At 38.4% G+C, this 27,710-nt stretch overlaps 1 protein-coding gene across 7 annotated transcripts in view; it reads right to left on the bottom strand.

Annotated features, from left to right (window-relative positions):
• Positions 1–2,670: 2,670 nt before the first annotated feature.
• ANKRD28 (ankyrin repeat domain 28) overlaps positions 2,671–27,710 on the bottom strand; it is a 221,893-nt gene continuing 196,853 nt past the window's right edge. For 6 of the 7 annotated variants that reach the window (XM_010600471.3, XM_010600472.3, XM_023540020.2 and 3 more), the window contains 12 exons: positions 27,615–27,689; positions 23,939–24,140; positions 21,133–21,220; positions 20,776–20,893; positions 20,234–20,453; positions 13,444–13,531; positions 13,268–13,351; positions 12,548–12,693; positions 11,833–11,915; positions 11,146–11,228; positions 10,112–10,203; positions 2,671–3,545 (listed from right to left, as the gene is read on the bottom strand). In XM_010600471.3, the coding sequence (XP_010598773.1) occupies positions 3,262–3,545; positions 10,112–10,203; positions 11,146–11,228; positions 11,833–11,915; positions 12,548–12,693; positions 13,268–13,351; positions 13,444–13,531; positions 20,234–20,453; positions 20,776–20,893; positions 21,133–21,220; positions 23,939–24,140; positions 27,615–27,689 (1,563 nt within the window). In that variant the 3' untranslated portion in view covers positions 2,671–3,261. The other variant, XM_010600474.3, reaches the window with a different exon arrangement.

Below are 27,710 nucleotides of genomic sequence, written 5' to 3'. Positions count from 1 at the left end.
AGTATACAGCAGAAAAGCAGTAAAAAATGAGTGATTATTATCTGAAAAGCCTATTTAGGTGGTTTCATCTAAATCCGAAAACAGCTTTACTGAAAAGTCACTAAATTAAGACAGGTAAAAACTTATCGTCATAACTGAACGCTACACATTTTAAGATAAGGGAAAGGAAGTTTGTGTGGAAAAAAGAAAGACACTTGATTTATTGCATTAAAAAATTTTATTTCATTTAAAAGGTCCAATATAGGCCCAATTAAACCCCAAATTTACAGCTACACTTAGCGATCTCCTGAACTAATGACTCCTGGATCTCATTAAATGGCACTGTTGAGCTGAGTGTCCTGTTAAAGGAGGTCATTTGCTATTACCGCTGTTTTCCCCAAAGTAGTTCTAAGAGCAGAAGCTGGTATTATTAACACATCGGATATTTCGGATGTCACCTTTCATGCAGAAGTTAAAAAAGGCAAACAGCTTTTCTATTCTGTGTGAGGATAAAAAACACTGGTAGCACTGGTCTACAGAGCAGGGCCTGAATGCTTTTGACATATAAGGTGTAACTATAAAGGAACTTACTGTGCTGTGTTCATTCAAGTAGTCCATGTACTTACTCTATAGACAATACTACTGCTGTTCAAATACTATCTGAGACGGTAGTTCGGAACTTCCTCTCATCAACTGAAGACCACAAGAGGCGGGTGATCAAGCTGGGGAACAGACTCTCACAAGATGCAATTACAAAGCAGTGAAACAGTTTTCTTAGGGGGCTAGCAATTGCAAGAACCACCTCACGAATGTTTTCGATAACAGCATCAATTACATATAAACGATACAGGATATAAGTCCTGCTATGTGTGAAGATAAAATAAAGACAGCTTGTTACTTTATAGCTACACCTTGGATCCCATCAGATGTGATGAATCTGACAGTGTGTTTAATCAGTCTTTCTGGAAATCACTTCAGCAGATAAGTCAAGCATCCTGTAAAGGGAAGACATGGCAGAAGGTGCAAGATTCATCCTTCCAACATTCTTAAGGTTTTTTTTCCGAGGCCAGACCTGGGCCCAAGGACAGAAGTTACCAGGAGGGAGGCTTCAATTCCATCTAAGGAAGGCCTTTCTAATAGTAAGAGCTGCTCAACAACTGAATGGACTGCTTGGTGAGGTAGAGTCACTGGAAATGTTCAAGGTGGAAAGATCACCCTTGTAGGAAGGACTCCTGCACTGGTTAAGAGGTTAGACTGGATGAACCTCAGGTCTCTTTCAATTCTGAGATTCTAGAAAATTCCCTCAGGGAATTCAGAAGGGAATTCCTAAAAGGAAAGAGAAAGCACACATATGTATACTTTTAGAATCCTCTTGAGTTTTTTTTTTTCTTCAAAAGGTACAATAGAAAATGTAGCCCACTGGCTTTGAAATGCATATTCACCTTCCTACCGCTAATACTTAGGAAGGGGTCATTATGATTTCTTTATATTATAAAGAAAAGATGGAGGATTGCATTATAATTTCTGTAAATATTTTAGAAAAAAATGCTTAAAATCTAGTAGTCAATGCCCTAGAAACTTTATAGTTTTTAGATAATATGCACAGATACAAATACATTATTCATTAAATACAACTCACATCTGTGTTTTATTTTTCTCTAAAATATACAGGAATCTTGATGTACTGAAAGAGTGCAAGTAAATACAGTATTCAAGCAGTCACTATTTCTATGTACATGCTCATTAATTCTTCAAAAACCCCACAAAATTATCAAATAGATCAAAATACTGTTCTGTGTTTTCACACTTTATATTCAGAAAAACCAGCTGATAATTTACAATGTCATAAAGTTTCCAGTTTCACAATACAAAAAGGGTAAAATGAAATTGGGTATCATTTCATTGCAATTTATGGAACTTTACCCAAACCTGTAAGACCCCCTACATGTGTGAAATCACTTTCACAGGAAAAGTGAGTTACAGTAAAAGCAGAACCACATAAATTGTTATTTAAAAGCCTAAACATGAGCCTTTTCTCTTTCTTAATTGAAAGGAGGTCTTTGCATTCGGCAGGCAATTACTTCTTTCCCCAAATGTTACAAAATTTAAATAAATCTAAACAGGACACCTAAAGGCTTTAGTATTTTAAATCTCGTCCATTATAAATAAATGCCTTCCAAGAGACCTGATGGTGTTTAATTTATGAATAACAAGGGTTTTTTTTTCTTTTGATTCTTCATTTTTTTGTAACTCAAAAATCAAAATAAACAACAACGAAAAATCCCAACCCATTGTGGAGGTTCAAAAAGTAATATCGGTGATGAAGGTTTACCATCCAAAGTAGCGAGGCTGAAAATTCCATTCTCCAGGACTACTTAGCTGCAGTAGGGTGAAAACAATCTACTTTTTGATTTGCATGAAATTTTTTTCTTCTAAGAAATTCTTTACATTTTTAAATGAAAATTATTCAGTTTTAAACCCAAACCATTCAAAACCGGGCAATAACCACCCAAGCCAAGTACAATCCACCTCGTGTCTTTGTCACAAGTATTTTCACCCTGACTGCACCTAGTCAGCTGGTTTTCTAATATTATAAAAGTTGGATTTTAAAATTTCTTATGTAAAAGAAACAAAATGTAAAAATACATCTGCTTTCTCTCATGGTTTAATACAACAGAAGGCTTGTAGATGTTTTCAAAAAAAAAAAAAAAAAAAAAATTTAAAACCAAATCTCAACTTTGTTTTCAGAATAGTGTTTGGTTTAGATAATGTCTAATTTCACCTACTCCAGTTTCCACAAAATGATATTCCATTAAAAAACTTCTAAGTTACTTGGTCCTTTGGCAATTCGCTGCGCACATAATGCCTACTGTACCAAACTTTTATTGCCTTTAAATTTAGTTGTAACTTTACCGATAAAATTTAAATCTAGTGTCCGTATCTCTTCTTTTACAATGGTGTTGCCTCGGTAAGCAGATTAGGGTGCACAGTGTCGCAAATTATTCCTGGCACTGCAAAACCAAATCAAACAACTCCACAAAGCAATCTGATATCCGTGTTTTGCTCTGGTCAAGTCTATTTCAAGATTCTAGAAGTTCCTTTTGCAAAACTTGCCTTTAAAACTCTTCTTTCTAATGTCATCACATCTCTGACATTCCTTCACTGTGCGGTCTTTCCTCTTAGGCTGAATCTGAATGTGAATAAGAAAGTGCCTTTTTTCCTGAAAAAGCACAGGTTGAAGCTTTAGTGTCTGAACTCCCTCCTTTGACCTCTGGCTCAGCCTCAGTAGGTCTCGGAGTCGGAGTCATTGAGCTCGTCCACGTCCGTGTATAAGTACTCCTGCTCCCCGCCAATGTTGTTGAAACTGCAGTAGGAGCTAGGTTCATTCCTCAGGATGGGTAAAGCTTCAAAGCTGACTGTTTTTGAGGTGTTGGTGTATCGGTTAATGGAATTGAATGTCAGGGATGATAAAGGACTGCTTGAGACAGGCATCATGGTGGCCAGAATGAGTGCCAAGCAGTCAGCCACATCCTTATTGGGGGCACAGGCCAATGCTGGGGTATAACCTGGAATACAAGACAGAATTTACAAATGAAATATCCTGAGGCTCATTTTACTGATATGTAAGGATATAAGCCCAAGGCCTTCAACTTTAGACACATTTTAAATTATTTGGCTTACAATAAATTGGTTGAACCAGAATGATTCAGAACTTTCCAATAAGTAAAGTAGAAAAAGAGAAAAGTTATAGAAACCTAGGGTGGAAGGAGACATTACAGAAGAGGAAACTGAAGTTGAAAGGTGGATGATTCCTTAAGATATCACAGTTTATCCATATTTATCTGAACTCACAGAAGATACTGGGCTAGAACAAGAACAAACCATAAGTCAATAAATCTTACTTCAGAATGGTGAGCAGAGACTTACTGTTAATGCAGTTATGCAAGGGTTTAAATGCGGAGAAATCTGAATGTGTACAGGTTCATGAATGAGTCACTGAAAATGTGCTCAAAAGACACATACTGAATGGTTGTCATTTTAACTTTTGGGGTCAGTCAAATAAATCCACTAGAGAAAAACAGTGGATAAACTAAACAGGTGAACTTTTGAAACTTTTCCTTTTGTTACAAGAAGACAAATGACCTTAGACACACATACACACAAGTACCCAATGCCACTGAGTCAGTTCCGACTCAGCGACCCTATAGCGACTCTACAGGACAGCGCAGAACTGCCCCACAAGGTTTACAAGCCTGTAAATCTTTACAGAAGCAGACTGCCACATCTTTCTCCTATGGAGCAGCTGGTGGGTTCGAACCACTGACCTTCTGGTTAGCAGCAGAGAGCTTTAACCACTAAACCACCAGGGCTCCTCTCCTTAGCCACAGGGTCCCATAATATTATCAACACAGCAAACTGAGGAAGGAAGTATTAGTTGGTATATAAAGACACGATCTTGAGGAAGGAGTGGGAGAGAAGGGAATACACTGTGTGATGTCAAGTTTAGATTATACCGTATGGAATAGTTCACGTTGATTATTTCAGATCACATGAAGCTTCTAAAAGGTATTTAGCAGCAAATATCTTAATGCTTTAGTCTAACTTCATTTTGTTGTTGCACATCTAGACACTGTTGCCTTTACTACATTTTTACTCATGACTGAGCCTTTACACACATACATGCACGTTTATCAAAAGTTACAGATTTTTAAAAAGCTCATTTATCACAAAACAAACATTTGCATAACCAACATCCAGATTAAGAAAGAACATTACCAGCATGCCAGAAGCCCCACACATCCCCTATCCAGGCACTACCCCTTTCTTCTTCTCCAAAGGTAATCACTATTCTGACTTACGAAGCGGCAATTTTCTTGCTCTCCCTTCCTACTTTCATTGATAAACACTAACTCCAGACTGTTTTTTTGAACATAATATAAAGGGAATCAGACAGTATGTACTCTGGTTGTTGTATATAGCTGTAGTTGTTCATTTTCATTGTTACGTGGTCTCCCACTGTGTGTTATGCCATGGTTTAGTTGCCTGCTTTAGGACATTTGGTTGTTTCCAATTTCCCATATATTTTCATCCATGTTATTGGCCTATATAAAAAGAAAAAAACAATATTTTCCTTTCATATATTTCCCATTTTGTCAGGGGTCAAAGAGAACAGCTGATGCCCCTGCAAGCTTGGCAGGAGTTGCTGAAGAGAACGCGTATTTTTAATCAGACCCTGCCTGCTCAAAGTGGGGACGAGAGCTCTCCACTGGCCACACTTCTTTCAAGGGCTCTTCTGAAGATCTAAAGGCACCTGCTGCTGTTGCTGCAGCCAGAGCAACCCATCAGACAGGCCATGACTCCTCAGCTGAACACAGGGGTGGGAGAGAACAGGGCCTCAGGAGGGCTTCCTAGTCAGAATATGACCAAGCACAGGCTCCACCTCTCTGCGTGGGGTTCGTGTGGTCAGTTAAAGAGAAGCAAGCTTCTTGAAGATAAAGGTCTTACCCATCCTATGCAAGTATATTACAGTATGTTCCACCTCCTCCAGAAACTTGTCAAAATGTAACTTAACCCGTTTCTTACAGTGAATATAGGCACAGGATGTTCTGGCCCCTTTGTCTCTACTACAGAGTCCAACTAACCATCAACCCCTGTTGCCACTGGAGCAATTTATAACTGTATCACTAATTTAAAGTCTAGAATTGATTATAAAATTGAAATAGCTATTTACTGTAACTTGTTAACGCTGGGCCATGATTACAATTTCACAGTGATAGTATGCTGGAAGATAACCAGGTCACCAGTGATCTTCACTATGGTCTTTTTTTCAAAATAATTTCACTTATTTTGTTGTTGTGGTTGAGAACATGCATAGCAAAACACACACCAATCCAACCGTTTCTACATGTATCGTTTAGTGCCAACGATTACATTCTTCGGCTTGTGTAACCATTCTTACCCTCCTTTTCTGAGTTGTACCTCCCCCATTAACATAAACTCACGGCCCCCTCAAGTTCTTATTCTTCGAGTTGCTGTTGTCAATTTGATCCCATGTAGATAGTTCTTAAAAGAGCATAATGTTCAAAGCTGCATTTCTTACTAGTTAAGCTAAACTCCTGTTTGGTTTTAAGAAGACGTCAGGGGATATTTTTGGTTTAAGGTTTAAAGATTATCTTAGGGCAACAGTTTCAGGGGTTCACCCAACCTTCATGGCTGCAGGAAGTCTGGAGTCCATTAAGAATCTGAGATTCTGTTCTACATTTCCCCCCTTTGATCAGGATTCTTCGATGGAATCTTTGATCAAAATGTTCAGTAATCGTAGCTGGGTACCATCCATTTCTTGTCTTATGGTAAAGGAGGCAACTAGTCACACATTTCATATCCACCTCCTATTCCTGACTGCCATGGATGGCTGCTTGCAAGCTTTTAAGACCCTAGGCACTACAGATTGAACAAGGAGAACAGAAGCACTAACACGTTATTAGGCCAATTAACCGGGATGTCCCATGATACCATGACTCTAAACCTCCAAACCAAGAAACCAAATGCCATGAGGTTTCTGGCTGTATATAAGCAGCCTCAGCAGTTTTTTTTTTTTTTTTTTTGGTCATTGTTGTAAATGTATCTATCACACAGCTTTCGCGAATTCAACTTTTTACAGGTATACAACTTATTGACAGTAATTACAATAATCGGCTATCACTGTTAAACTCCCTCTTTCTCCCTCATTCTCACCCCTGGTAACCCCTAATTAACTTTGTTCTCTAAATATTTGTCTTTTCTTGTCTTTTTATATAAGCAAGGTCATAAAGATATTTGTCCTTTTGTGATTTACTTATTTCACTCAGCACAATGTCTTCCAGCTCCATCTGTATTGTAGTATGTATCCATCCTTCATTTCTCCTACTGGCATAGTAGTATTCCACTGTATGTATGAGCCACATTTTGTTTTTTTCATTTATCCCATCTGCTGCTGGGCATTTGGGTGGTTTCTACCTTTTGGCTATTAAGATTAGTGCTACAAGGAACACTGGAGTCCAAGTCTCTGAGTCTCTGCTTTCAAGTCTTTTGGGTGTATACTTAGGAGTGGAATTGCTGGGTCATATGGTAGTTCTATTTTTAGTTTTAGTGGGTCACACTGCTTGCCACAACAGCTATACCATTTTGCATTTCCACCAGCAATGGATAAACATTCCAATTTCCCCACATCCTAGCCAACTTTTTTTTTAATCTTAGCAATCATTACGGTCTATTTTATCATTCCTTCCATCTCTTATAAGGGGGCTAAATCAGATGCATAACATCTTGAAAACAATCAACACAGACTTGGACGTTAGCAGGTATCATCAACTATTGATTCACAGTCTCACAGTGTGGCCAAATATCTTATATGGGTTAGCTGTATTTTTAGAAATGTAACTTACTGATACTAAAAGTTTATTTTAAACCTAGATGAGTCTGAACTTGTTTTACTGCGTGATACCAGCCATCTCTATGGATTTCACTGACCACATACATATGCTAATAATTTCTAAATCTCTAGGTCCAGCCCAGAACTTGCTTTTGGGCTCCAGATCTATACATGCAATCACCTACTTGGAAATTCTACTGCACTTTTTGCACAACCCCCAAATGAACCCAACTCTTCCTCCTACGTTCTCTGTCTCAATCAGTGGGAGGGACTTCCATTCACACAGCTCTTCAAGCTAGAGGATGTGCAACTTCCTTCCTCACCTTCCACACCTCAGCACTCCATCACCAAGTCTACTGTCTTAAGCTCTCCAGAAGCCATGTACATCTTTTCATCCCAATGCTTCTACCTTAATTCTGCCTACCATCTTCTTTCACCTGTAACTTAATTCCTTTCCCTTCTCTAGTCTTGCTCCTCTTCAGACTAAGTGACATTTTTCTAAAGCAGAGATCTATAGGCATTTGAGTGAAGGGCTCTGGCCTAACTCAGTACTTGCACCTCCACCCCCATGTTATGTCTCTTAACATGCCACTCTCTCTGTCAGAAAGTTCTGCCTCTGTTTTCTAATTGTCCAGTGAATTTTGGTTTAGAAGTCACTTTTTGTTGGGATGTCTTCCATGTTCCTGCCAAGACAGGGTTTGAAGACCCTCTCACAGCATTCCAGTTTTACCCCAAGTGAACTACTTCAAGTACATCATAACTAACCATTTATACTCTTGTCTCTATTCAAGGGAGTGGGCTGTATCTTATTTTCCATCGTATCCTCAGAACTTAGGCAAATGCTTGGCATTATCACGCACTCAGCAAATACTCACTAAGCCCCCAATATATACTAGGCACCCTAATGCAACTGATGAAGATTCCTTCTTTCATGAAGGTTACATTTATTCCAGTGAGGAGACATACAAACATAATAAAAAAGTAAATTACGTATGTTAGACAAGCTCAGTGGAAAAAAGAGCAGAGCAGGTTAACAAGGACCAAGAATGTTGCGGTAGGGGGACACAACAAGTTGTGGTATAAACAGGGTAGTCAGGATAGGCTTCATTAAGAAAATGAAATTTGAGCTTAGATTTGAAACAGGTGAAGGATTTTGTCAAAGAATACTTTAGGGTAGAATGAGGTCAAAGGGGTAAAAGGGGTGGGTCAGATCATGTAGGGGCTTGTTTGTAGTTCATTATAAAAATCATGAGTGATCTGAGATTCAGAGGAGTAATATGTTCCCCCATATTTCAGAAGGATCCAGCACCAGAGCAGAAAAAGGTAGGCAGAGTTTGGATATACTTTGGCGGTGGAATCAATAGTATATGTTGATGGATTGTACACTGGGTGGGAGAGAGAGAAGTCCAGGATGACTCTGTTTCTGGGCTGAGCAACTACAAGGAAGGGAACTGCCACCAATTGAGATCAGCAGGGAATAGCACATTGTGGGGGTGGGGGGAGGGTTGACGTTGGGGGGTGATGAGAGAAAGTACCAGTAGTTCAGTTGGGAATGTTAGGTTTGAGCTGTTTATTAGATGTCCATGTCAATTAGGCAGCTGGAGATGTAAGTCTGGAGATAGTGAGAGGTCTGGGCTAGAGATACAAAATTGGGAATTCTCAGCATACAGGTAGTATTTAGAACCAAGGGACTGGAGAGCATCATCCAGGGAGTGAGTGTAGACAGAGAACGCAAAAAGAACCAAGGACTGAGTACGAGGGCCCTCCAATATTATTAAGAAGTTAGAAAGGAAAAGGGAGAAACTCCGCAAAAGAAATTGAGAAGGAACAACTAGTAATGTAGGAGGAAAACCAAGAAAGTGTGGGACCCTTCCATGAAAGCCAAGTAAAAAAAAAATGTATCAAAGAAGAAGGAATAATCAGTAATCAGTCATGCCAAATGCTGGTAAGTAAGATGAAAACTAAGAAATGTATTAAGAATTGACTCTTAACATTGTCAAGGCCACTGGTGATCTCGATGAGAACAGTTTTGCACGATGGGGGAGGGGGGCAAAGTCCTGACTACAGGGGATTTAAGAGAGAATGAAAGAAAAAGAATTGAGGACAGAAAGTACAGCCAACTCTTGAGACATTTTGCTGCAAAGGGTAACAGAGAAATATGGCAGTAGCTGGCAGGGCTTTTTTTTTTTCCTGTAGTGGGATTAAAAAAAGGTTTTTTTTAAGATGAGAGAAATAATGTTTATATACCAATGGGAGTAATCTAGGAAGAGAGCAAAAAACTGTTACTGCAGAACACAAAAGGAGAGAACTGCTAAAGTGGTATTCTCAAGTAGGTAAAAGGGGACAGGATCTGGTATGGGAGTAGAAGGACTGGCTTTAGATAACATGTTTAAGAACGTGACATTTAAGAAGGAACTTGATAAATATTTATGCAAAGAACAAATTCCTTGGCTACTGAGATCAACAAAGGTGGTGAAGAGTAAATACTAACTTTGGTTGAATAGATGATATCAGAATTCTTAAGTCCATCTGTTAGACGGACTTTTCCTGTTTCTCTTGCCCCCGTTCCCTTTGCCAAAAGAAAGTCTGATTCAGTGTTAACATCAGCTTTCTTCTTTGACCAATCAAAAATATACAAGTTTACTTCAAATGTGGATCATCAAAAGATAAAAGCTTCTAGTAAGACAGACATTAAGGAAAAAGAATGTAGAGCCTACTCACCATTTTCATCTACTGCAAGCACACTGGCTCCTTTCCCCAGAAGTTCCTGAACCACCATTGTTAGCCCGTTTCGGGCAGCAACATGCAGAGGTCTGGGGAAAAATTGTAGGTACATACGTGACTGTGTACACACATGCACACGTGTACACACACACTCACACAGCAGGCTGTCAAAGGCCATTTTTGCCAGGTGGTGAAGACCCAGAGATACAAACTTGAGGTCTTCGGTCCTAACAGCAATGAGGATGAGGGGAGGGGTGCAGAACTTCTGTGCAGGGCACATCTGCTCCTCATCAATGTGTACAAGCTTAGCCTCTGGGCCTGCTGGCAAATTCCCACTATCACCAATGTCTTCTGTTATTTTCCCACTTAAGACGCAGTGTTTCAAAATATCTTACCAACCAACGAAACTGCATTTTTAAGTTGTTTGTTTTTAAAGAAACGAGGTTGACTAATTTTTAAATCCTCATGGGATCTGACTGACCCCAGGCTAGAAACCAGTATTCAGAAATTTCTCTCTTTACCAAGTCTCAAAGTGGAATAGCAAATGAAAACTGAAAGAGAGGATGATGGGAGACACTACTCTAAGGATCTATGTCAGTCAACTTGGAGGCTGGCTGCTCACATTTAAGGACTTGATTCTTTCTTAAACCTCTTTAGTTTACAGACACTTATGAAGCTTCTTACCTCATTTACTGTTAATGTCAAAATAACAGACTATTTCAGTTGGTTTCCATAAAATACACAGAATAGTACTACTTCCCTTCAGAGAATTACGTGAGTAAATGAATTGAGAAAAAACACATTTTCGATATTCTAAAAAAGTTTCCATTTAAAAGCTTTTTTTAGTAATACGCCTTTTGATTGTGACAATTTTAAAAATGAGTTTTGTAAGTTGTAGAAACTGTTCTTTATAACTGCTTCTGTGATTAGTGAGACAAATTCCAAGAGTCACATGTTAAAAAAACCAAAACACTTACCATTCTTGTAATTATAGGTTATAATGTTTACATTAAGACACTGAAAGTACTCACGTTTGCAAGGCTGCATTGGTTGCATTGATGAGGTTTCTATCTGTTATCTTCTCCAGTATTAACAAGGCACTAGTTTCATGACCCTAAAATTATGGTAAGTAACTCTTAAAAACTTGGACACAATTAAAGATAATTTTATACACTGAACACAATCCAGTGGCCCTGGTGGTGCAGTGGTTAAGAGCTATGGCTGCCAACCAAAAGGTCGGCAGTTCAAACCCACCAGCCACTCTTTGGAAACCCTATGCGGCAGCTCTACTCTGTCCTATAAGGTTACTATGAGCTGAATGGCTTGACGGCAATGAGTTTTTTTTGTTAACACACCCCAACCCTATTCCATACAATATGAACAACACTGTACATACACACGCCATGAATTCTCTTGATTAATGCCTTAAGTATTTGCTCAATATGTGTTGGTGAGGTGGGAGTAGGGGAAGAGGACAAGAAGAGTTAAGATTGAAGAAAGACATTAATTTTTATTTAGGCATGTGTTTCAAACCAATTTGACTTACTAGAGACTTCCATACACTGTGGGGCCTAACAAATTTTGCTAATAGTTTTGCTCAAGAAACCGGATGCCAGAGATCATGGTCCCTAGCTTTGTTCATGTCAGTTAAGTGGAAAAGCCTGAAATGCCAATGTTCATATTAATCATAAAAATACATCCTTAAAACGTGTACATACCTTGCTACAAGCTAAATGGAGGGCGGTGTTTTTACTGTTATCTTGTAAAGTCAGATCTGCACTAGCACTGCTAACCAGCATCTCTGGGAGGAAAAAGTGCATCAATTCTTAGGTTTACGAACATGTTTCTTAGATTACCAATAACTCACTGCAAAAATATCCCTCTAGCAAAAACTTAAGTGCAAGAAGAATATAGTAATACGTAAGGTACATATTATTTTATCACATAATAGTACAGAACAATTATATTGTTGTGTAAGTAAGATACACTAACAATTAACAACTAACATCTATTCAGTTGCTTACTAAATGTTTAATATTGTTTTAAGTGCTCTGGGTTTATATTAACTTATGTAACCCTCACAACAATCTTACAAAGTAGTTACTATTATTTTTTTCATGTTACATATGAAGAAACTAAGGAATAAGGTTACTTAGCTGGCAGATCTAGGACTCACATTCACGCAGTCTGACTCAAGAGCCAGTATTCATAACTACTATGCTGCACTGCCTTGCTAAAGCAGATTATTCAATGAAAACACTGTGGCCTTAAATGAAATGTGGATTGTAGGCAGGTAAATGGTTTGAAATCTCAGGAGTGGTGAGATACCTAGTAGAAAATGCAGTGAATTACATGTCAGAAGACTAAGGATCTAAGCTATACATAAACAATATATAAGCTTAGAAGAACAAAATCCTTAAACAGTTTCTTTACCAACTGTATTTGTTTGTCCATTTTCTGCAGCCATCATAAGAGGTGTTTTCCCAGAGGAGTCCACAGAGTTGACTTGGGCGTTATGGCTGAGCAGCAGCTGCAAACACTCTACATGGTCTGTGAAGGCGGCCGCGTGGAGAGGAGTTCTGCGATACAGAGAAATGGAAACACGTGACCACCCCGAAGCGTTTACGTTTCAGCCGGTAAAAGCACCACCTGCATACAAACGGGCTTCAGGGAGCTTACTAATTTCTGCCAAAGAAATTAGTACTTTTGATAATGTAAAAGGCCTTAATTAAACTAGAATTAGTAAAAAAAAATAAGGACAAATCATAAAATTGCTAAACAACATTGTATCATTAAAGGAAATTTTGAAAACAAATCTTGACCCAAATACTGCTACTGACTACAACTGCCAGACACTCTTCTACCTTTTATTCCGATTTAGAAAACAGTTAACTTTGTTAACAATGATCTTTGAGTAACAAACATACTTCTTGAAAAAAAAATGGAAAATCTTACATTTTATGTTTTAGAGGACTGACTAAAAACCATAAATGGAAAAGCAGTTTCGATAATACAAAAATACTTAAGATTTTATTAACAATTTGTATCTGCAAATATAAAAACCAACTTTTTAATGTACACTCTCATATACTAGGTGAGTGAAAAAATTTTTTCTATTAAAATTAAATTTTTTGTACATAGTTGAACTCCTACCTTCCTTTTGAATCAGTGGTGTTCACATTGCTGGCACCTAACGTATCAATTAACATCTCAGCAGCACCTTCGTTGTCATTTATCCTGTGTAAAGTAATAAGGTCATCACCCACTCACGGCAATGGAGTAATCTGTAACTACCCACACCAAATCCAGTTCATTCGGGCTTTACTTACACAGCACAATGTAATGGACTGAAGGCATTTCCTTCCACTTTCTGGAAAACTTCCTGTTCTAAAAGAAGTTCTACACAAGTCTCATGACCTAAATAGGTAAAACCAAAGTCAGATATTAAAATAAAAAGATACTGAAGTACCCATACACACAGAAACGTACCCACAGAAATAAGAAAAAGCTTTACATGGCTTAAAAATAACCAGTGTACTGAACCTATTACACGTCCCATTTTTAGGAGCTTTGGAATGCAAAGTACAACTTAAGACCTGAAGTGTGGTAGCTTCTTATGGTAATTTCACAGCAGTTTTTATTGACATGACAGGTATTTATCTTATGGGGAATAAATCAGTCTTATTTTTTTTTCCTGGTGACCAGGGTTATTCAGTCATTATTTAAACAAAATTTCCAGAAACCTAGATATCCAAATAAATTTAACATATAATCTTGAAAATATCATATTTATATGTAGCATAAACCAAAAACCAAACCAGCTGCCACTGAATAGGTTCCGACTCATAGTGACCCTATAGGACAGAGCAGAACTCCCCCATAGGGTTTTCAAGGAGCAGCTGAGTGGATGTGAATTGCCAACCTTTTTGTTAGCACCCAAGCTCTTAATCACTGTGCCACCACGGCTCCATATGTAGCATAGTATCTTTTAAAACAACATATTTTTATGCATCGCTGTTGTTGTTAGGTGCCATCGAGTCGGTTCTGACTTATAGTGAACCTATGTACAACAGAAAGAAACACTGCCCAGTCCCGCGCCACCCTCATGTTATGCTTGAGCTCACTGTGTCAATCCATCTTGTTGAGGGTCTTCCTCTTTTTTGGTGACCCTCTACTTTACCAAAGACTATGTCCTTCTCCAGGGACTGGTCCCTCCTGATAACATGTCCAAAGTATGTGAGACAAAGTTTCATAATCCTTGCTTCTAAGGAGCATTCTGGCTGTACTTCCTCCAAAACAGATTTGTTCGTTCTTTTGGCAGTCCATGGTATATTCAAAATTCTTTGCCATCACCATAATTCAAATGCATCAATTCTTCTTTGGTCTTCCTTATTCATATTCACTGTTCACCTTTTGCATGCGTATGAGGTGACTGAAATAAGTACAGTGGCTTGGGTCAGGCAGACTTCAGTCCTCAAAGTGACATCTTTGCTTTTTAACACGTAAAAGAGGTCTTTTGCAGTTGTTTGATTTCTTGACTGCTACTTCCATGGGCGTTGATTGTGGATCCAAGTAAAATGAAATTCTTGACATCTTTAATCTATTCTCCATTTACCATGATGATGCTTATTGGTCCAGTTGTAAGGACTTTTGTTTTTCAGTTGAGGTGCAATCCATACTGAAGCCTGCTGCCTTAGATCTTTATCAGTAAGTGCTTCAAGTCCTCTTCACTTTCAGGAAGCAAGGCTGTGTCATCTGTATATCGCAGATTGTTGATGAGTCTTCCTCTAACCCCGATGCTCTGTTCTTCTTCATAGAATCCAGCCTCTCTGATTATTTGCTCAGCGTACAGACTGCCCCAAAGGGTTTCCACAGAGCAGCTGGTAGATTCGAACTGCTGATCTTTTGGTTAGCAGCCTAGCTCCTAACCACTGCGCCACTAGGGCTCCTTTCTGCTTACAGTAACAAGTTAATGGTAAAAATCTCAAATACCATACAGAGGTTTAAAGGGAAAAAGGACAAGTCTTTGACCCCCATTTCCCAGTTCCACTCTCTAGACTAGTAACCACTGTTACCTTAATGAACAGCAACAACAAAAAACCATCAAACCTGTTGCCATCGAGTTGATTCTCACTCATAGCAACCCTATAGGACAGAGTAGAACTGCCCCGTAGGGTTTCCAAGGAGCACCTGGTGGATTCCAACTGCTGGCCTTTTGGTTAGCAGCCACAGCTCTTAACCACTACGCCACCAGGGTTTCCATGTTATCTTAATAGTTCTAGAAGATTTCTGGGCATACATAACTGCATGCACACAAATACATACTTTCATTTTTTTTTTTTTTTACACGAATGGGATTTTTTTTGTTCTGCAACTTGTTTTTCACTGAAAATCCTGCTTTAATTCCATCTCTTTGAGTGTTAGCTCATTAAAAAGAAATAACATTGCGAAGTTGTCCAGTATTGATTTAAGACCCTTCTATTTTCCTTGTGAGCCCTGGTGATGCAGCAATTAAAGCACTCAGATGGCAACCAAAAGTACAGTGGTTCGAACCCACCAGCTGCTCCAAGGCAGAAAGATGTGGCAGTCTGCTTCAGTGAAGATTTACTGCCTTGGAAACTCTTTGGGGCAATTCTAGTCTGTCCTGAAGGGTTGCTATAAGTTGGAATCCACTCAACAGCAATTTTTTTCTCCCCTTGTACAGTGGTACTCAAAGTCTGGTCTGAACACTGGCGTAATATCACAATTGCACGTATCCTTCCATAATAGACAGATACTTTATTCCTGAATGTTTCAAAGAACTTCCTAATATCAGAGAAGTATCATAATGATTTAATTTCTTTATGGATTTCCAGGAGATTGCTAGGGTTTTTTCTTTTTGTGATATTATCAACAGCGCTGTAATGAAACATTCCAGTACATATTTCTACAAGCACATCTGTGGGAACATCAAGTCAATTCTGACTCATGGTGACCCCATGTGTGTCAGAGCTGAACTGTGCTCCATGGGGTTTTCGATGGTTGATTTTCCAGATGTAGATCACCAAGCCTCTCACCTGAGGCACCTCTGGGGGAACTCTAACCCAGCAATATCATTTCTAGGAAATTTTCCCACAAATTGCCTCACAAATGTGTTCTGCTGCTAATCGAAAGGCTGGAGGTTTGAGTCCCTCCAAGGACTCAAGGACAAATATATTGACTACTGAGAGATAAAAGTCTCACAATTTTAAGAACTACTTTGAAGAGAGGGAAGTTTGAAAACCTCAGAATTTCTTAACGTAAAGTTCAAAGCCAGGGTTTTAGTAAAAATACCCCAACTGATGTACTAATTGCTGCCAAGAAAATGTTGCTTCCTTTATTCCACTTGTCGCTTAGGATCTGCTTTAGGAATAACTAACATTCTTACATATAGCCTCTTTATTTATTTTCGCTGTTTAATATTTGGCTAATAAATACTGTATTTTCTTTTAAAATTATTCTAACGTCCTCAAAGAATAGTTCAACTTAATCTTTATTCTACTGGGGAAAAAATTCTTTTTCGGAAACCTGTAATTGTGTTACATCTTTTGTCAGTTTGTTTTCTCTAATTCAGGGGTTCTCAACTAGAGGTGATCTTGCCCCTCTCCTCAGGGGACCTTTGGTAATGTACGGAGATAATATTGCTTATTACAGCTGACCTGGTACTGGTATCTAGATGATAGAGGCCAGGGGTACTGCTAAATATCTTGTAATGCACAGGACAGCCCCTCAAAACAAAGAATCATCTGGTCCATGATATCAATAATGCTGAGATTGAAAACCCTGCTTTAATGCCATTTCTCTGAATGTTAATTCACTACAAAAAAGTAACATTGCAAAGCTGTGCATATTGATTTAAGACCCTTCCATTTTCCTGGTTCTCCTGGTGTGGTCTGAACACTGGAGTGATATCAGAGAAGACTGAATGCAGGGGAAGATACAAAAATCCAACTGCCTTTTCTTAAGCCAGCCATTAAAGAGATTTGCCACTCTTCTCATTTAAAAAAAAAGGGGGGGGGAGGGATGTTATTCTTCATACAAATGTTATTTATATTAACATGTAATAGATTTAATATTGTTATTTTCATATAAATTAATACATACTTAAAAAACTCTTAGTTCTAATTTCTAACACAAAAACCCAAAACCAAATCAATTGCTGTAAATTTTGACTCATAGCGACCCTACAGGGCAGGGCAGAACTGTTCCACAGGGTTTCCAAGGAGCGGCTAGTGGGTTCGAACTGGCAACCTTTTGATTAACAGCTGTAGCTCTTAACCACTGCAGCACCAGGGCTCCACAGTTAATATCAATACCTATATTGATATTAAATGAAAGCTCTTTGGGCTTCACAGTAAGTTAAGAGTGTAAAGGGATCCTGAGACCTAAAGATTTGAGAACCACTATGTTAGTAGAGTGCAGACAGAGAAAAGGGAGTCTTAGGACTCTTGGTTGCCTCCAGCAATCATTACTGGGAGATATCAAGCTGACAGTCTCACCACTTTGTCTCCTAGTTTATGAAAGACAGAATGATAAAGCTGGTCCATGTTTCAGATGGGTATTCTCGGGATACTTAAAGCTTCAGAAAAATTGACAACTTTAAAAAAGGAACAAATGAGATAATATAAGTGCTCTTAAGTTCTATGACTGATTACATAAACTGAAATTTTGTTTAGTGCTGAGGTTTTTTTTGAAGTTTAGTATGTGTAGCCAGTTCTTTTCTAAAACCTGGCCATAATTCCATTTTAATTTTGAGAGAAAGGCTGTTCTGTTCTGTTGGACTGCTTCCCATTTCCTTTCCAGCCGTACAATAATTACTAGTCAAAGTAAAACCATTTTACAGATTTTACTCTCAGAATGCCGAATTATAAAACAGGCTTTTAGCTATAAATATGGTATTAATTTTAGACTGCCTCTATGGTCTCTTACTGCACACAGTCAATGTATATTTAATTTCTTCCAGCTCAATTCAGAATCACCACAATTTCGCTACAGTCTTGAAATTAGACACATCTGTTGATCTTTAAATGGCAACCAGGCACGCAGTTCATGCAAAATTCTGTCTTGTACAAAACGTGCTTAGCGAGTCCCAATTCAGCAGTGACAGAGTGGAAACTCAACCTTAGGGCAACAGTGCTCTCCATATAGACCTGACAGAAAATGTCAGAATAGAGCAACTCCCTGAAGGACAGTACAACAACACATTTACAACAAAATGTTCTGCCTTCTTGAAAGAAAAACATCCTTAATGTATGAATTTTTGAATGGTATGAATTCTCACTGATACATTTAAAAAAAAAAAAGAACAATACAAGTCTTTGCTTCTGCAGAGTTTTATCTCACTGACTTCTTAAACCAAGTTCACATCTGCAGATGCTTTGCCACTGTTCAGGTAGTCCTTATACTCGTAAAATGTCAACTACAGAATAAAAACAAACCAAATTCCAATGGCAAAATAAAGTATCTTCTCTGACTTAGGACCATTCTTTGGCCACTTCACTATAGTCATTAAATACCAACTCTAGTGAGGTGAAAAAGTAAAAAGAGAAGTCAAAACCCAAAGGTTATACTTCATAGTTTTCAAAACTGTTCTGGTTAAGGGTCTGAGGTAGTAAAAATGAAATAAACTAAGCTAAACTTTTGAATTAGCAATACCTTCAACTACCCAAGCTTTTCACAGTGCCATCAGAGTGCTCACTGTGGATAACCAATAGTCATCACAGGGGCATCCTCAACAAGATCCCAAAACTTTTTCACAGCAAAAGAATGGACCTCTCAACTCTGGCACAAGGACTAATAAGAAAATAAAAATACTGTTCTAGAAAATACATATCGAAATATTTATGGGGCAGTTCTACTCTGTCCTCTGACCCTACAGGGTCGCTCTGAGTCAGAATCGACTCGATGGCAACAGGTTTGGTTTTCTTTGGCAAGATTCAGATTTCTCCTCCATCACTAAAAGCCACCATTATCTGTCAGAAGGGCTCCCAGTGGAAGAACCATCAAGCAACATATTACAGAAAGACAGCAAACTTCAACTCTGACAAGTCAGTCAGTTGGATTTTAGAACAGATACTATTTTATCAAGTGGGTATTTATATAAAGGGACAATTTATATCTTCTCTACATTTTGAAGGAAAGTTGCTAGAACTGTGAACTACAGTTTTGTAGATGTGCTATCACAACTAACATTAATCTCAACTCAACACTGAAATTCAAAACAAATAAAAAACCTCTCTTTTCCCTGCTAAAGCCCTAGGCCCAAATGTTGACAGGACTGATGCTCACTGCATTGAATGTGCCTGGGGAGCATTTTCTAAGATGATCCAATCTACGGCCCTATGCAAGGACAAAATTAACACGTCTCAACACATTTCATTACTTAAATTATTTTGATTAATGATCATCTCATAAGCCCAACTTCATTTTTAACATCGATACCTTAAAAATTTTTGTTTTCCTAAATGATCTTTTGTGAGTCTAACTGTAAAAAGAATAAATATGACTGTGAACCTCTAGGAAGCTAAAAATAATCCTGCTCTGATCATGTAGTAAAATTAACCCATTAAAGTTTCTACTTCTACCACCTGCTGAACGTCAATGTTGATATAAGGGTCTTATCTTGTGACGTGCTCAGAAAACATACACAGATTTCGGTTTAGATTGTGGTGCATTTCATCATTTCTCCCTTGTCTTTTTTCCTAGTACAACTGCATTCAGAAAGTAAAAACAATAATCAAAATACAAACATATAAAAGGCATTGGAAATAAATACTACAAATGCCTCTTAAAAATGAAAAAAAAAAAAAAAAAAACAAACTTGAAGTAACAAAAATGTCACACAGTCATGGCGTAATAAGTGTCTTTGACAGCAGCATCTTAGCTTTAGCATGACAAGCGACAGGAGTGAGACGTAACTACCCAGTAGATTGTTCCCGGGCCTCCTATTAATCTTGAACTTTAACTTTACCGTATAAACAGGTCATTCTCATTAATATCCCAATTAATGTGCATTACAGTTAGCTGTCCCTGCTTGGTATATAACAGGCATTTAATGCAGAGCAGGCAGTTAATGCAGGTTTGTTTATCTGTGTACTTAACCGTTGTAGCAAGCCCAGTGAAGAGCTGTGTATCCATGATTGTCTGCCGTGGCTGGATTGGCATCCACAGACGCTGCTGACTGCAAAAGGGCTCCAAGAACACCAATGTGTCCGCAAGCAGCTGACAAGTGTATCGGTGTCCGGCCTCTGCTATCCCGAAGTAAGCACTTAGCACCATGTTGAAGTAATGCATCTACACATTCTTCATGACCTGTAACTGCCTGAAAGAAAAACAATTTGCATGTAGTCAAATATATCATGGTGGGTACTACATGTCAAGTACAGATATTCTACTCAGGATTTTAAAATTTTGTGCCAACAACATTGTTCCCTGGATTAATTTGTGCTTTGTAGTTGTCCAAAATTAGGGCTCAAAAATTAAAATTTACTAAAAAACAACAACGAGAAAAAAAAAAAAAAAAAACCAAGTAAAGATTATGTGGTAAAAATTTAATGAAAAAAACTAAACACACCCCAATTCAGTGCAAGGTAATATGAGGTCATAAAAGCTTCTGGAAAGGAGATGGGAACGTTTCTGCTTACCCCTCTATGCAATGCTGTCCTTCCCCATTTGTCTTTGGCATCTACATTTGCTCCTTTGTTCAGTAGTGAGTAAACACAGTCCGTGTGCCCATTGAGAACAGACAGCATCAGAGGAGTCCTGAGCACCAAAAGGAATAGGTTCAGTGCTATTGCTTACTGAGTTCATTTTATGAATAACAGTGTCGTGCCTATTTTCTAAATATGTCATTTTGTGATGCAACCTTAGAGTATACTTAAATTAAAAAACCATATATAATAATACTCAGTTACATTCTATGACAAATTTAACTATTAGAGACAAAAGTATGAAGAATCAACCAACTTCTTAAATATAATTTAAAAATTATTAAAACTTACTGTCCATTTCCATCTTGAATATCTACTGCATTCTGTGGTTCTGCATTTCCTATTAATAGCCGCAAGCATTCTGAATGACCGTTTGTTGCTGTAAAGTGAAATTTAAAATTTTTAGTAATGATAAGCCAGAAAATGTCCACCTTTAAGCACATCTTCTATAAAATAATTTTGTGAGAGTTTTGTTGAATTTAATATTCAAGAAAGAAAATTACTTATGGGTACATCAAAGAAAGTTTCTACTGCCTTTGTTGACAAGATGAATATATACAAATTTCTCATAGTAAGTCACAGCAGGGGTACAGACTGCCTACCCAGCAGCCATTCCTCATCAACTACCTTGCTAATAGAACGGTCACTTTACTTAGCTCTCTGGTGATGACAATGTGGTCAAGGGTGGCCGGGCTCTAGCCCTAAGGATGAAATCATGATCAGACGAATCTTATCATAGAAACCTCACTCCCCTTTGCCAGCGACTGGTTTCAAGGTGAGCACATGATCCAGTTGTGACCACTGAGATGTAAGATGTCAGGAGGGCTTCTGGGAAGTATTTTATCCCTGATAATGAAAAGTCCCCCTTCTTTCCTGCTTCTGGATGTGATCCTGTAAAGCAGCAGCAGCCATCTCGCAACGTGAGTACAAAGACAGGAGAACAGAGAATCTGATCCAGAGCTGTGATACCATTTCTGACTCAGCTAAGCCTGGAACTGTGTCCATCTCTGGACATCTTCTTTGAGAGACTAAACCCCTGCCATTTCAGCCACTTTTAGCCGGGTACTCTGTTACTTACAGCTGGAAAAAAAAATCCCAAATGACACATATACAGTAATAAAAGGGAAAATGATGTATCTAAAGACGGCATTTACATATCCAAATGCATAAAGCAATGGTACAAAGGAAACGGTAAGCTTTTAAGGTAAGTTAAACCCTCTGCAAAACGTAGGTCCTGCCCATAGTATAATAATGTTTGAAGTTTAAAGAAATACATAAGCCACACAATGAGATAAAAAGAAATGTATATCACTATTCTTCCTAAATGAAAGATGACAGTACTAGTGAAAGCACACTCAGCGCCTGATACGCCGCAGTACCTTCTAACAGCTGTATCACATCCTCACAGTTGTTAAGACTCGTGGCTCAAAAAATCCCCCACCCCCACCTGTATGCTCCACTCTGCCGGCCACTCTCACAGTTTAGTCAGCAGCAAGTGTCACGCCACTTAGGAGTGGTTCAAGGAGGCTGCATTTGGCTCACTGTTATTATTTTTATCAATTCACTTACACACTAAGTGTGCAACAGCTACTGGTAAGTTTGTGTGTCACCTAAGCTCAAAACATCGCTGTGGAAAAAAACTGGTTAACGTCCACAAAGACTCTCAGTGATTTTTTTCATGACACAGGAGTCTTGAGACGACACTTTGTAGACTTCCAAATTTGAAAGGCAGCTACAGAACCAAGGCTTGCATTTATTGAAAGGCAGATGCTAACAGTAACTACAGCTTTTTCAGTGGGTAAGACTTACGCTAGTCTGTACAGCATTGCTTAACCATTTCTGAAGGACTGGCTACTGTCTTGGTTCAATATTTATCTGTTAAGAGTGCAAACACTCAAATATCCCTAAAGTCTTCTTTAAACCAAACAATAGTTTAGCTTAATTAGTGAAGAATGTCTGCCTTGAGCATTTTACTCTTTTAAGAACTCAGTAAAGGAGGGTGAGAATGGCTGCACAACTCCAAGAATGTAATCAATGTCGCTGAATTGTATACGCAGAAACTGTTGAATTGGTATATGTTCTGCTGTGGATATTCTCAACAACAACAGAAAGAGTGCAAATACTCCATGAAAGCCTTAAATTAGCTCTGTAAATCATCTGTGGCTACAATACTATTTTTATAGTTGCAGAATGATATATAACGTCACTCTTTTTCAGGAGAATAGAAAACGACAGCATTTTGAACTCTTATTCATACCACATAGCAGTTTATATGTACACATTCATTAGTCTATTATTAAAAGATTTGCCTCTGAGCTCTTGAATATCTGATAGTTTCTAAAAGGCTGCTCTGGTTAACAGTGGGACTAGAAACAAAGTTCAAGACCAATACTGAAATGTGATCTTAAGGATTACTCTATACAAAGAGACTAAGCTAAATGACTCCAATCATATAAAGATAGCCTTTATTGGGATGAGAAAAATACGTGGTTAGGATTTCTTAAATTCTAGTAGTCTTGGTTATTTAAGGTGAAAACTGGTTGGTGTTCATTTTACTGCTTAGTACTAATTCCCGTAGAGTAGCTGTGAGTCTGCATCTGCTAGTGACTCACAGCGAGTATCAAGTTATTATAACGAACTGGTTAATGATCTCTGGATTTTTCACACATCTACACCACCAAAAGAATCATAGCATGGACCAGGTCTTGAATAATGTGGGTCCTTTAAATCTTCTCCAAAAAAATGATCAATGTAGTACACATTGACACAGTGAGTCACAATGCACACCAACTGCTAAATGAAAGCACAATGCAATCCCGAACAACTTCCATCAGAAAGCAAAACCATACTGCATTACTTTGTTGATGCAGCATCTCAGTAGTAAGAGCATTACATAAATCCAATTTCTGAAGCAGATAATGATTTTTTTAAGTGATTATAATTTGTTAACTTTTCCCTAAGAATACAATCATTCTACCATTTCAAGTTAATGAAATTGTTTGGACAATTACCAAGAGCAATAAATTCTACAAGTTGAAAAAGAAGAAGCAAGTTAGGTAGAAAGTGATAAATACATCAGGCACAGTATTTGGTGTACCTGCAGCATGTATAGGTGTTCTCTTTAAAACGTAATCTTTTACTAAGATTGAGGCTCCCTGGTTAATAAGTACATCCACACATTCAACATGGCCCTTAAATGCTGCAAGATCCAAGGGTGTTCTTCCACTATTATTTCTCACATCGAGATCTAACAAAGACTGTACCAACACTTCCAGTGCTTGATGGTGACCATGATAGGCCTGGAAATGAGATAAAAATGTAAATTAAAAAACTGCATATCTAGAGTGACTTACCAAATACTTTAGAAAGTATAAAAGAAGTGGTACTTCTGTCTTCACATTATTATTATTATTATGGAGATAATCCACAATTTCTATATTCGGAATTCAGAAAGTTACCTATAGATTTTTCCGTCAGCACAGTAGGGGTTAGGGAATGGCTATTCTGCAAATAATAAAAGTTCAGATGACAGATGATCTTCTCATGAATATGCAAATACCTGGTCCATGGCAGATATTCAACAGTTGTGTGACATGGATTCAATTAGGGCTTTGATCCTAAGTCCAAAGCCAGCAACAGTGCTCAAGTCTCCTGCCTTCTTAAATTAAAGCAACCATCCATACCCACTCTGTAAGATGCTGTATCTCAGAAATAAACTTTCCTTCAGCACAAAAATACTTGGAATGAGGCTTGCTTAAATATCTGCCATGGACCAGGCATTGTGCTAATCGTACAAGATAGCAAGAAGATTTGATGATTTGTCAGACTGAAGCCCACTGCTTTACAGTCTGATAAGGGGTTTTCCAGATGATTTGTTCTTAAAAACCAGCATGTCAACTCAACATCCATTACTTGCAGGACAAAGTAATCACAAGACATAGTCCCGGCATGATACGGAACATTTTATCTAGTTTACTCACACCGCTACTCTGCAGCTAAGAGAACTTTACCCATCATTTTCTGATACCATCCTAACTTACAGCTTACTAAAAAAAGTACTAGGTTGGTAAATTATCACATGTGAACTTTTCACTGTAAAGTGAAAAACCTATAAAATTCTACTGTACTTGAGCTCTCACTTGCTTCTAATCTGGAAAAAAAAAAAGGTAACTTACCTAGAAGAGGGCTCTATATTCCATCAAAGAGCTGTAAAGCTATTTCTTGTGGAAAATGTCAGAAAGTACCAACAACAGAAGTTACTCTGGGCCTTACTGATCTCTTTGATGCTTCTGTGTAGGACATAGGCTTCACTGTCTCCAAGTTTAAAGTGACTCTCGATCAGTGAACTGCACTGTCCTAGGATCACATCTAATCTTGTTCCTCAGTATAAGAACAATGAGATATGCTACTAAAAGAACGAGCTTTGAGAAATGTGTGTATAGAAAATAGAAGGATGACTAGGAGTCACAATGATTTGTCACAGGGTTCTTCCTCTCATGATATCCTTATAAAGGACTGAAAGCACGAACCCGCTGAGGGTGGGAACCTGCACGCCTATAGGTAGCATGAAGTAAGGAATCAAGGTCAGGTTCTTTGAGCCCCAGACCGGTGTATTTTCACCGCACCAGGTTGTCCTGGATGGGAGAGTTTAAAAGGAAAATCACTTCAAGTAATTTTGGGACAGGCATAAAATTCAACAGTTTGGTGGCATAATCACAGCTGACTGAGTCTAACTGCTAAATCAAAAAGCTGTTTCCATTTCAACTTAAAAATACTATTCCAATGTAGAGTATGTTGTTAAACTGTATGTGCAAAAAGGGAAACTTGCCAAATTAGGGGGCAATGGAGTGAGGGGAAGGACACAAACATAAATATTCTAAAGAAACTATCATCCTACCATTTCAAAAATTAAGTTAGTAAGACAGCCCTACAGATTGCAGGACTTTTTGAAGCCTTTAATATGCTGATATTTATTCAATCTTTGGAGCCCTGGTGGTGCCGCAGTTAAGAGTGCCGCTGCTAGCCACAAGGTCGGCAGTTCGAATCTACCGGCTTCTGCCTGGAAACCCTGTGGAGCAGTTCTACTCTGTCCTATAGGGTTGCTATGAGTCAGAATTGACTTGATGGCAATGGTACTGAATCTCCAACAGGCAGAAACAGAAGCATTTCCAAACTTATTTGATCATGGAATACTATTTGACAAAACCATTTGAGGACCTAGTTTTGTTGGAAACGCTTAGGAAAACAACAGAACTTTGGAATCTGTTAAGACTAAGCCCTGCCATTGCACAGCTGTCAGATTTTAGATAAGCCATTTAACTTCTCTGAAGTTCCAATTCCTTATCTGTAAAACACTTACCCTCCTAGCCTTTTTGAGATAATGTACTCAAAGGCTGCAAAATACTTAGTCTGGCACCTAGTAAGTACTCAAGAAACGACAGTGCTATCATTATGATGAAAACAATGATGCTGACTCAAGAATTGCCTAGTCATCTGCTCAGTCTTAATTTCTTAGCACTAAGAGCAAAATTACCATTTCCTCCAGCCTGGGAGGGGTAATAGGCTTCTAAGGACTCAAAGGCCATGGAAGCAAGAAGCTTGGGCATGCCTTCTGAGTCACTGAGAACATGACAGGAAGTACTAGAGGGGAAAAAGGGAGCAAAAAGGCAGCAGAAAATTAAATGTAGTATATCAAAGTGTCAGAACATTTGCCAGGAGAATATTAAGGTAAAAAGTAATAGTACAAGTGATAAGTAATAACGAAATGGATCACGGAACTTAAGTGCACCACATTCATTTAAATATGTTGTTTCTGTTAGCTGCTGTAGAGTCAATTCCAATTCACAGCGACCCTGTGTGTGCAGACTAGAACTGCTCCCTCCATAGGATTTTCAAGGCTGTGACCTTTTGAAGGCAGACAGCCAGGCATCTTCTGAGGTGCCAGTTTGAACCACCAACCTTTCGGCTACTAGTTGAGCACATAACTGTTTGCACTACCCAGGGACTCCTAAACTTAAGTATAAAAAACCAACCAAATCCGTTGCCGTCGAGTTGATTGCAACTCATAGCGACCCTACAGGACAAAGAACTACCCCATAGTTTCTGAGGAGGGGCTGGTGGATTTGAATGGCTGACCTTTTGGTTCACAGCTAAGCTCTTAATGACTATGCCACCAGGACTCCAAACTTAAATATTAATCCTTATTTCAACAGAGAAAGAACTAGATTGGGCTCTGCTTGAAAATTCCAAGGCAATTCATGCCCATATATCATTTAAGGAATTATCACACTCTCTCCTAACCTTCCTCCTCTTAGTGATTGACATTCTAATGAAAAATTCAGAGGAATTTTAACCTGAAAGGGACATTACAGATCATACAGCCAAATGCTATAGTATGCACAATCTAAGGATCTGTGAGTACATATCTAGTGTCCCAAAATAATAGAGTAAGCAAAAAGTTGCAGAGATAGCACTGAAATTGTAGTGCTTATACCATCTGCTTAGCAAGTTAGAAGCCATTTTTCTAGGGCAGTTCATTTTTAAATTCATTGTCATGGGCATAGTCTGAGTAGGCCCTGGGGGAAGCCCAGGGACCAGTTTAAAAAACAAATACAAAAGCACTAAAGAATTCTCTGAAATGAAAAGGTTTTATTAAGTTTTAATTCCATGGTAATTATTATAGAGAACACAAGTTCAGGGTACCAGTTTGAGTCATCACATTAGATTGTGTTTGTAAAGCCAGCCGTCAAGTTGGCTATGAAGGCAGTACTCACAGCCAAGTGCAAAGGGCTTATTGTTGCTCTGTTGTCTGAATCATTCAGCATGTCTGTCCCCGAAGTTTCCATTAACTAAAAAAGAAAGGTATGTTT

Source organism: Loxodonta africana, chromosome 27 (genome assembly GCF_030014295.1).
Source record: "Loxodonta africana isolate mLoxAfr1 chromosome 27, mLoxAfr1.hap2, whole genome shotgun sequence".
Taxonomy (NCBI): Eukaryota; Metazoa; Chordata; class Mammalia; order Proboscidea; family Elephantidae; genus Loxodonta; species Loxodonta africana.
The sequence above is the reverse complement of the archived record's forward strand: the minus strand, read 5'-3'. Positions and strand labels throughout refer to the sequence as shown.